Genomic DNA, 12047 nt, shown 5'->3' with positions numbered 1-12047 from the left:
TTAATATAGTGGGAGAGTCTTCTCCATATGAACAAGTAAAACTTGTTCTCCCAGATTCTGTTATAGCATGTTGAATACCACAATGAATTTAGACTCAATTTCTAGTTGGCTATTAGACATTTTAGTAAGTGAATGATAGTTGTACCTGATGGGGTTTTGTTCTCTTTTTCTTTCTTTTTTTACAGGCCAGCGAATTGTAAATAGATTAAGAGGGAATTTATTCTCCTCTGTTCTAAAGCAAGAAGTTGCCTTTTTTGACAAGACTCGGACAGGAGAGCTGATTAATCGCCTGTCCTCAGACACAGCGCTCCTGGGGCGTTCCATAACTGAAAATCTCTCTGATGGGCTGCGGGCTGGAGCTCAGGCTTCAGTTGGCATAGGAATGATGGTATGTTTTCTGCATCAGGTACTCCTAGGGAGCAATAGGCTTCACCATACACTTTCTGATGACTGTTTTTTTTTTAACTCTTTTTCTTTCATCATAGAATCAATATTTTGTACTGGTTCCAGGACAGGAAAGAGGTATGGGCTAGACAATGGGAGTTAAATGACTTGTCCAGCCAGGGTCACGTAGCTAGGAAGTGCCTGAGGTCACATTTGAACCCAGACCCCCCTGTCCTTAGGACTGGCTCTTATTCCATTGGGCCACCTAGCTGTGCTGCTTCCCCCCCCCCCCCCCCCATATAAATGATTATTTAAGCACAGACACTGGGAATACAAATATCTTACCAGGCGGTCAGTCAGCCTTTGCTCTCAAAGAATTTAGAATCCAATTGGGGAGATAAGGCATACAAATAACTACAATGTAATACAAATTAGACTATCTTAGTGAAAAGAGAGCACCAAAGAAAGTGAAAGATTAAAGTAATTATATAGTGGGCTTTCCCAGAATTTATCCAATTACTTTTGCATAGATAGGCTTATCTTAAAAAATTAGAAACAGTTGCAAACCTTTTAAACATTTCATACTTTGTATATTTTCTAGCACTCAGAAATATACTTCACTTTCTCTCTTCTCTTTCCTCCCTGTACACCAGTTTTTCTTTTATATATAAGGATGGACACTATAATCTTTTATTACTAAATGATTTTGAAAAAAAAATTAAAGCTTGACTTTACAGCTCCTTTTTTTGCTGTAGGCAACCTTCAAGGGTAAAAATATTATATCACAAAACCAAATTTTCTGACAGCTCAGAGAAGGAAGATTGTTCAATTCTATCCCATTCCATTCAGTAAACAGTTAGCATCAACAGTGAACCTGGTACTGTTGCCAAAGTTAACCTTTTGGCATTCAGTCTCTTTCTCAGTTGAAGGAAGAAGATAGGCAGCTTGCTGAGAGGGGGATCTTGTCTATATTTAACTAACTTTCCCCAAATATCTCAGGTGCAGGTATAGTTTTTAGGTAGAGAACAACTTTTCAATAATTTTCCTACACAAGAGAAATTCGTCAGAGTTTCTGTTTATACTTAATATTTGGCTAAGAGTCCACTGGTAACCTCACTTCCTCCTTAATTATAGAACAAGTGGTAGTGGAGTACCATTTCAGGGATACAGCTCCTAGGTTTCCTACTGGGAGCCTGGGTTCTACTTATAACTGCATCAAGTCAAATAATTTCCATTGTGTTTTTCAGAGATTCTTCCTTTGGGGAAAAAAAATGGGCTATCAGAAATTTAATGAGTTGCATTTTAAAAACTGAGAAACAGATCAAAACAACATTATAGGAAGCCAGGAAATTGGCCAGACCAAGGCAGGAATTAGTAAGATGGGAAACAAAGTAATAAAAGAAACTTAAGAGCTGGTTTTTGAAAAGCCGAACAATTCAGCATCTCTATGATTTATATGAAATAGAAAACCCTCAGAGACCAATAAAATTTACCAGCATTAACATATTTAAAGGAAAAATAAAAAATTCTAGAAAAGGGTGATCACAATTAAAGTAAAATAAATTGATAAAATAAATATTCAGAATATCAAGTATAGTCTTAAGCTAAAGTATTTGATAACATAAATGAAATAGATAAATGTCTCCAAAAATATAAAATAGCCAAACTAACCAAAAATGAAATGAATAACCTAAATAGACTGGTCTTAGAAGAAAATATCAGACAGGCCTTTAATGAGTTGTTCCACAAGCCAATTCTTTCAGACTTCAAAGAATAGACAATCTCTTTATTATATGGATTATTTCTAACTATAGAGTGGGTATGCCTCAAGGTTCTTTGATGAAAATGTGGTTTTGTTTCAGAAACCTGATAAGAATGAGCCTGAAAAAGAAAATTGCAAGTCAAGATCATTAATAAACATCAATCCAAAAACATTAGATTAAAGTATTAATAAATATGTTTCAAAAAAGTATTATGAGTAAGTCCTAACCAAGAAAATTCCTGGATCGTTATGGACTGTGGGATCACAAAGAATCAGGCAGAACTGAACAATAAGAACAGGTTTTATACCTTTAACCCAATGACAGCTTAGTAGTAGAGAGGGAAAATACAATAAATTGTACCACTTCAAAGCAATTTTCAGCTAAAGAAATCAGAGCTATCAATAATCATATGAAAAAATGCACTCTTGATGAGAAAAATGCAAATTAAAACAACTCTGAGCTACCACCTCATACCAATCTGAAAGGAAAGGAAAGTGATAAATGTTGGAGGGGATTTGGCAAAATTGGGACAGTAATGAATTGTTGAAGTTATGAAATGATCCAACCATTTGTTATAATTAAAAATAACTTTGGAGATTTTATATTGATTTTATAATTATTAATTAGTAAAAGAGAGAGAAAGAAAAATATTACCAGGTCTTTTTAAATACCAGTCTCCTGGCCATGCTGCTTCTTCATATCCTGAATTTCCAAATGGCCTGGCCATACAGGCATCTGGGGCAAAGGGACCCAGTGAGCCACGTGATCAGGCCAAATAAATTGAATAAATTGAGTCCAGAAAAGACCAGCCAAAAGAGAGCTTTCATTCAAGAAGAAACCTAGGCAAAAAGGACCATTCCGGCTCCTCTGGCTCCCATATAGCCAATGATGTTACCCTGTTTGGCTTTCTGACCGGACAATCTGGGTCATGTGTTTTGATATTCAGGCACATAACCACGCTATGCCAGTCACCAGCAGGGGCTTTTGCCAGCTCACTCAGGAAGTCTGGGCTCAGAAGTTGGCCATGCAGTCTCCCCCTCACATGATTTAGCATTCTTTCTTAATGCACAGGTGCCAGGTAGTGGGCTATAGTTTTATGTTCATTTTACATACATTCTGGAGGGCAATTCAGAGCTAGACCCAAAGGGCTATAAAACTGAGCATACCCTTCGATCCTCGAATACTACTCCTGGGTCTGTGTACCAAAGAGATCTTTAAAAAAAGGAGAAAGGGGGGGAGGCAGCTGGGTGTCCCAGTGGATTGAGAGCCAGGCCTAGAGACAGGAGGTCCTAGATTCAAATCTGGCCTCAGACACTTGCCACCTGTGTGACCCTGGGCAAGTCACTTAACCCCCATTGCCTAGCCCTTACTACTCTTCTGCCTTGGAGCCAGTACACAGTACTGATTCAAAGACGGAAAGTAAGGGTTTTAAAAAAAAAAGAAAAGAAAAAGGGAGAAAGGACCTACTTGTACAAAAATATTTATGGCAGTTCTTTGTGGTGCAAAGAATTGGAAATTGAGGAGATGCCCATCAATTAGGGGATGGCTGAACAAATTATGGTATAGGTTGGTGATGGAAGACCATTGTGCCCCAAGAAATGATAAGCAGGATGATTTATGGAAGGTCTGGAAAAATCTGTGGGAATTGATGCAGAGTGAAATCAGCAGAACTGAGAGAGCATTATACATAGTTACAGAAATATTGTGGAATGATCAACTTTGATAGACTTAGTTACTTTCAGTAATACAATGATATGGGGCAGTTCTGAAGGACTTATTACGAAGAATGCTCTCTACCTGCAGAGAAAGAACTTTTGGAGTCATGCAGATCAAAGCACACGATCTTCCACGTTAGTTTATTTATAGTTTTATTTGGGAGGGGTTAGTTTTATATGAGTGTTCTCCTACAACAATGGCCAATGTGGAAGTATATTTTGCACAATAATACATGTATAATCCAGATCAAATTGCTTACTATCTCCAAGAGGGGAAGGAAGGGTGGGAGACAGTTTGGATCTTATGATTTTGGAAAATGTATGTCGAAAATTGTTATTACATGTAATTGGGGGGAAAATGTATCTTTGAAATTTAAAAATGTTCAAATAGATGTAAAGAGACTTTTGAGAGTGACTCATTGCAAACAATAGCTAATGTGTAAAATGGAGGGGGGGGGCGGACTACCAAAAAACAGAATTTCGGACAGGGAAAGACCCTTAGAGGCTATCTAGTCCAACCTGTACATGAGCAAGAATTTTCTCCATAATTTATTTGACAAGTAGTCATCCAGCCTTTGCTTGAAAACTTCCATCGAGGTTCATTCCTTCCTAAGCTAGCCCACTCCACATTTGGAAGTTCTAATTTTTTAAAAAATTTTCTTTTCATAGTGCCTGAATTGGCGCCTTTTCCATTTCTACTCATTTTTCCTAATCTTGTCCTCCATAATCATGTTGAACATATCTACAATGTTTTCTATGAAATGACATTTCTTAAATTCTTTTGAAGAACAGTTGCTGATCTGTGATAATACAGGGAATTTCCTTGTCAGAAGTTCCCTCCATCAGTTAAATCACATGTAAGATTACCTCATCCCTACCAGGGCCCCTCACAGAATCATCTTATTAGATCTGACCCAATGTTCCAGACCTGTGACGATCATTTTAGATGTTATTTCTGTTATTTGGTAAGGTTGCTTCTTTTGCCAGTTTTGTTCCAAACTTGACAGGTGCGCCTTCTATCCAAGCTGTTCTCAATCATTAAATCAACAGGTACATCTACTGTGTGCCAGGTACTGTGTTAGACACTGGGAAAATAAATATAAAACCAAGACAGTCCCTGCCTGCAAGAGGCTTACATTCTGTGGATGTTAAACAGTATGGTGCCAAGGTAAAGATTCTAGGAGCAATTCTGCTAAGATACCCCTGCCAGCTGAAACTAGATTACTAATAACTAATGACTTTTTGGGTCTAACTGTTCAACTATTTTGCAATCCACTTAATTGTACCGCCATCTAGCCTTCTATCTCTACCTTACCCTCAAGAAATATCATTGGGCTACTTTATTGAATTAGATAAAATAACAAAATTCACAGGGAAATGATAGATCAGTGGCACTATAATTCACAGTGTTGGGTCCCTGGGGTCAGGAGCATTTGAATCTCAGACACATCCCAGCTGTGTGACCCTGAGCAAGTCATTTAACTTGTTTACTTTAGTTTCCTCATTTGCAAAATGGGGATAATAATAGCATTCACCTTTCAGGATTTTTTGAGGATCAAATGAGAAAATATTTGTAAAATGCTTAGCACAGTGCCTGACACATAGTAACTGCTATTAAATGTTAGTTATTGTTATTATTAAATGAGATTATTCCTTTTTTATGTTTAATGGGCGTGAAGATTGAATAGAAAATGTTTTTAACATCTTAAAAATGAAAGTTCCAATGTAAATAGTTTAGTTATATGATTGTGTATATTTCCTTGAAGCCATTTTATAGAATTTTTAGAAAAAAGATAACCAAAGGAAGCAGAAATGTACTTTTTTTCTTTATCCTGCCAAAATTATATTTTTTAACTTAAGTTTTATTGAAGTCTTTTTTCCTAACATTATAGTTATTTATGAACAGGCACCTCTCCATTCCCTCCCAGTCAGTTTTCCTTTGTAATAAAGAAAAAAAAACAATAATGCATATACAATACCCATATTCCCTCTTTTAGGAGATATAAAAGGTATTTATTATTTCCACAGGAAAAAATTATTTAGAAATAAAAAATAGATTTTCACAGCCTATGCAATGTTCCTCTTTCTGTTTCTGCAGTTTTTTGTCTCTCCCAATCTTGCCACCTTTGTTTTGGGTGTGGTACCTCCCATTTCTATCATAGCTGTGATTTATGGACGATATCTACGAAAATTGACCAAGATGACTCAAGATTCCCTTGCACAAGCCACAGAGGTAAAGCTTTTATTCCTTCTGTTTTATTTCTTATAGAAAAGGCTTTAGAAAATAGGCATCCAGGGGCAGCCAGGTGGCTCAGTGAACTGAGAGCCAGTGCTAGGTTCCAATCTAGCCTCAGACACTTCCTAGCTATGTGATCCTGGGCAAGTCACTTAACTTAATTGCCTAGTCCTTACCACTCTTCTGCCTTGTAACCAACACATAGTATTGATTCAATGACAGAAGGCATGGGTTTTAAAAAAAAATTAGGCACCTTATACATAAGCTTCACCAGCTAGAAGGGAAAAATATTATGGTCATTTGACTACAGGGTAAAAGGTGATGCTCGCAATCTAGTTACTTCCTTTTTCTAGATCTCAGTTTCATAGGGACCTTGACTTTGAGAATTGCCCTTCACATCTGAAAATAGATTCAACTGGCCAAAAAAAATCATTTCAACTTCTTACATCCCCATGTTATCTCTGTTATTTTTTTTTGAGGCGGGAAAGAGTTATTTTCATCAAACATTATATTGTTATTTAAATAAGTAGTTTATCATGAACTTAAATTTAATAACAAAAGCAATTAAGCTTATGTTTACAACTTTAACTTAATTCCTCCAATGATAGGAAGCAATTCTTTTCTAGTAGAAAGAGCATTGCTGGACTTGGAGTTTGTTAGAATTTGGATTCGAATGACAATTCCATCACTTTCTATGTATGTGACCCTGAGTAAGTCACTTCATTTCTATAAGCCTGTTTCCTTATCTTTAAATTGAGAGAGTTGTATCAGATAACTTCAGACTTCCTGTCTTGCTCTTAGTTTGTGGTTTTCCATGTAGAAATGGTTTTTAAAAATTTGTCAGTTTTGCCTGATATATCACTTTCTACTCTCACTCCTTCACCTTGTATCTGTTTAGATTCACTAGATCATAAAGCTAAACCTGGAAGGGACTTCAAGGTCCTCTAGACCAGTTCCTCATTTTACCTATGTATACATTTTTCTTTTACGTAGCCATAGTCAGTGCTAGGTAGTGCAATGGATAGAGCACTGAGCCTGCAGTCAAGAAAACCTCAGTTCCAATATAGTCTCAGATAATTACTAGCAATGTGATTCTGGGCAAGTCATTTAGCTCTTTTCCCCTCAGTTTCTTCATCTGTAAAATGAGTTGGAGAAGGAAATGGAAAACTATTCCAGTATCTTTGCCAAGAAAACCCCAAATGGAGGAAAGACTCAGACAACACTGAAACTATTAAAATGTCAATGAATATATGAATTTTGGAGTGTCTGCTTTTTAAATTTCCCATTAGTGCAAAAATATTTTTCTTTTAAATCATATCTAATACTTGTCATTATTGAATGCTTTATGGTATTCCATTATGTGTTCATACCACAGATTTTTCAACCAGTATGTAGATGCTGAATATTTAAATGAACAGTTTTTCATAATTGTAAATAATGGCATTTAAAACTTTGAACATATGGCTTTTTCCCTTTCTAATAATATTTTAGAGCCAATTTCCAACTATGGAATACTTCCATTTCTTCTAGCATAATACTTAATTATGTTTTAGAAACAGTTTTTGAACAATTTCTGTTCTATTTAGTGTTCAATAGATTTTCATTGATACCTTTTATCCTTACATCACCTAGATTTCCCCTTTATGCCTTCTTTCCCACTTCCACACTGAGAGAGAGAGAGAGAGAGAGAGAGAGAGAGAGAGAGAGAGAGAGAGAGAGAGAGAGAGAGAGAGAGAGAGAGAGAAAGGGAAGGAAGGAAGGAAGGAAGGAAGGAAGGAAGGAAGGAAGGAAGGAAGGAAGGAAGGAAGGAAGGGAGGAAGGAGGAAGGGAGGAAGGAAGGAAGGAAGGAAGGAAGGAAGGAAGGAAGGAAGGAAGGAAGGAAGGAAGGAAGGAAGGAACTGAACATTGTCTTTAAAGAGTAACAAGACCACACTGCAGTTTTACTCCTAAAAGTTTTTGGAACATGACTCTACCAAAATGTGTGTTGTTCCTCCCAGCTAGCTGAAGAACGGATTGGAAACATAAGAACTGTCCGAGCTTTTGGGAAAGAGCTGATTGAAATAGAGAAATACACCAGCAAAGTGGATCACGTGATGCAATTAGCAAAGAAAGAGGCATTTGCTCGGGCAGGCTTCTTTGGAGCAGTAAGTATATCACTTTTTGGAGAATGTAAAGCCATGGTATCAGAATTATGGTGGAAATGTGCAATCCTTTGGCACAAATCTGAGATCATTTCATACAATGTAAGGGTTTAAGATCCCTATATTTAAAATTGAATTGACCAGCTGTATGACCCTGGGCAAGTCACTTAACCCCCATTGCATAGTGCTTACTACTCTTATGCCTTGGAGCCAATACACAGTATTGACTCCAAGATGGAAGGTAAGGGTTTAAAAAAAAATGAATTGAGAGACAGGAAAAAAATCAGACAAAAGTAACTAGAGTCTAGGAAGACTACATAAGAGATATTAAAATAGTTGGGAATTACAGATTAGTAGATCAGATTAGTGCTATCTATAGCTAACACTATACATGTATACTTGAAATACAACATTGTATAGGGCAGTCATGATGAATCTTTTAGAGGCGGAGTGTTGGGTCCCACCCCATCTCACCCCCTACCCCCTGACTGAGCACCATACCCCCCCCCACCCCCCGCCCACGGTATGCTGTGCCCCTCCCCCATCCAGTGTTGGGTGTACCCTGCCCCACCCTCACCCCACACAGGGGAGGGAGGAAGTGCTCCCATTGGACTGTTGTGAGGAGGAGCCAATGAAGTGAGGAGTATCCTCAGTGAGTGTAGAGAGGGGGAAGGGAGTGGCCAAGCACTCTGCTCTCCTCTAGCTCTTGCCACTCACCTCAACCCCCTGTACATTCCCATTGGGCTGCTGGGCAGAGGGGCAGGGGATGGGGAAAAATGTCAGACACAATGAAGAGGGGGAGGGGAGCAGCTCCATTCTAGTCCCTCTGCCTTTTTAGTAATTAACTGGGAGGCCAAAGGGGCAGTAACCTGTGTGCCCACAGAGAGTGCTCTGCATGCCATCCCTGTGCCATTGGTTCACCATCACTGGTATAGTGAATGGATATCTGGCCTTGGTGCCAGGAAGGCCAGCTGAGAGTCAAACCCTGCCTCTACCCCTCCTCCCTCTCTGTGTGACCTGAGGCAGATTACTTAAATCTCAGTGTTTGAGAGTTTAAGTCACAAAGAAGGCAGAGGAAATCCTTCCCCAGAAGCTTCCTACAGCACACCTGGCCAGTCCCCATCCAAGACCTATATGGAAAGTAGGTGGTACTTAAATCTAGCCTCAGACACTTCCTAGTTGTGTGACTGGCAAGTCACTTAGCCCTGTTTGCCTCACATTCCTCATCTATAAAATGAGCTGGGGAAGGAATGGCAAACCACTACAGTGTCTTTGCCAAGAAAAACCCAAATAAAATCATAAAGAGTTGGACATGACTGAGTGAATAATTATATATAAGTACATACACATATACACACATCCCCATTTCCTATATGTATACATCTCCCCATTTTATATATAAAATATACATATATACACACATAAGTTCCTTCTCATAGACATTATATATAGAGATCTATTTATACATGTATATATTTACCCATCCTATAAATATATATGTATCCCCAACACATACATACACATACATATATTAATACACCTTAAAGTAATAAGTCTCCCCTACAAAGTTATCCCTTATATCAGAGAATAAAAAAGAAAGATAAACCATATCTAACAGAATATTTAATATCTCCTAGCCCTCTACTTCTGTAAAGAAGAGAAAGAAGTACATTTTCTTTATTCTACTCCAAGGCTAACATCAGTCATTGGGGTTTGATTTTGGTGTTTGTTCTTTCTACCAAATCAGACCTTCCCTTTATATTTTGATGATGATAGGATTACTTCCTGTAGTAATATTTACTCATAGAGAGTATTTAAGATAAGATTTTTAGTTTGTAATTATATTTGCTAATCAGAACTTCACGGTCCCATGGTCTGTTTGTTTTAACCTGATTTCCATGTATTTCTCTTTTGACAGGCAGGACTCTCTGGGAACCTGATTGTACTTTCTGTGCTATACAAAGGTGGATTGCTGATGGGCAGTGCCCACATGACAGTGGGTGAACTCTCTACCTTCCTAATGTATGCTTTCTGGGTTGGAATGAGCATTGGTGGTAAGTAATACAAATAAGATTAAAAATTCAGTATTTCTATAGTGGATTTAGAGGAGAAAATGAATTACTAATGCATGTAATAAAAGCCAATGATTTTATTACCATCTCTTCCTTCCATCTAACTTTTGCTTTGTCATACCCTGTCAGAGTTGTATGCTTTTGGAGCCATCCAGAAAAAAATGCCAAACCATCCTGCCTGACTGAAAGTAAATAGCACTTGTGCTAGATGAAATTGTAAAATTGGGGAAGTTTACATTCCTCACTTGACTTTCTTCACCCTCAACCCCACTAGGGATCCCTCTGTTTCCTTCTGAAATCACACACCTTCCTGCCTTGTTCATAGTCTCCCTGTTAGCAAAACAGGGGGATATCTGCCACATAGTTATGTATACTTGTCAAATGATTGACTGATCATACTACAGCTCATTTACAGCCCTCTTATTGTTCATAGAGTTATTGCTGTGAGTATGCATATGTATGGGTGATAAGATGGTAATGTATGTAGATAGACAGAGTTAATTGTTTCATAAAGTTATCAAATTTGGTCTCTGCAGAAGACTTCAAATATTTCTAGTTCTGACTACTACTGATTCCAGCCTGAAAGGTTGGCAAATCCTGCCCTGTCTTTTCTTGAACCACCTGATTTAGCTTTTTTTTTTTAATTAAAATTGTATTTATTTAAATTTTGTTTGTATGTAGACTTTGATACTCCTTGAGATAATTCAAAATATCAGAAAAACAAAAATCAAAAATCAGGATTAACAATGATGTCAGGAGAGGACATGGACTATGTTGCTCTAATTCATTTTGTCCAGCACCTAGCAGAGTCAGAAGCATCTTAGATGGTGATTGGGTGAAATGCAACACTCTTCTCTTTCCTCATTTAATATCCTTTGAAACAAACTTATAATACCTAATAGTAGTAATAATAGAATTTGTAAACAAATAGAATTTGCTTTTAGATTTTTTACATGGGCAATATTATTTTAGATGTTTTACATGGGCAATATTATTTGATCTTCACAACAAAGCTGAGAGATAGGTACTATTATTATTATCCTTTTAAAGATGGGGAAATTGAGGCAGACAGAAGGCTTACCCAGATCACACAAGTTTTAGGTGTCTGAAGATTAGATTTGATCTCAGGTCTTTCTGGTTCCAAGCTCAGCACTCTATCCAACCTTCTTGCCCCATTATGTGTAAGGGGTAAATTGAGGGGTTTTTGACTAATATATTATACTAATGGTCACCAGGGATTGATTCAAATCCCAATAAAAATACTCAAGTCAGTTTGGGAATTTTATGGTGGCTTAATTAGTATAGGGGGAAGGAATTAAGAAGAAGAAGAGAGAGAAAGGGGTACAAGATTTCTCTGGCCTAGCCTAAACCAAGGGAAGTTCAGAGTCTTCAGCCATGAGGCCTCTTCCAAGATTAAAACTATCTTGGCTTCCAGCCACGAGGTCTACTCTGAGATGAGGGACCTCCTAAGAGGATAGCATTTTAGGAAAGGTAAAAGAAAAAAAGGAATCAGCCTAAACTCCGAGAGAGCTCAGGGAAGACGCCTCACATGACCCATGCTATTGAGCTTCTCTCAGTCACTGCACCAAGAACACTCACCGCCAAACCCGGACAAGAGCTGCAGGCATGCCAAGACACCCACACGCTGCCAGAGCCACGTCTCTGCGAAAAACCCAGAGAGAGACCTAGAGCTCAAAGCCTCTACCACCAAAGAGAAAGCCCAGCAAGAGGAAGTG

The 12047-nt window shown here is 37.9% G+C and overlaps 1 protein-coding gene across 1 annotated transcript in view; it reads left to right on the top strand.

Moving 5' to 3' along the window:
* The window catches only part of ABCB10 (ATP binding cassette subfamily B member 10), a 51102-nt gene that overhangs the window by 20756 nt on the left and 18299 nt on the right, over positions 1-12047 (top strand). Inside the window, exons 3-6 of the mRNA XM_001379070.4 lie at positions 186-388; positions 5961-6095; positions 8096-8242; positions 10158-10293. Of these exons, the coding sequence (XP_001379107.2) occupies positions 186-388; positions 5961-6095; positions 8096-8242; positions 10158-10293 (621 nt within the window). The remainder of the gene's footprint in view (positions 1-185; positions 389-5960; positions 6096-8095; positions 8243-10157; positions 10294-12047) is intronic.

This window comes from Monodelphis domestica, chromosome 2, assembly GCF_027887165.1.
Source record: "Monodelphis domestica isolate mMonDom1 chromosome 2, mMonDom1.pri, whole genome shotgun sequence".
NCBI classification, from domain to species: domain Eukaryota; kingdom Metazoa; phylum Chordata; class Mammalia; order Didelphimorphia; family Didelphidae; genus Monodelphis; species Monodelphis domestica.
Note: the sequence above shows the minus strand (reverse complement) of the source record. Positions and strands in the feature narration are given on the sequence as shown.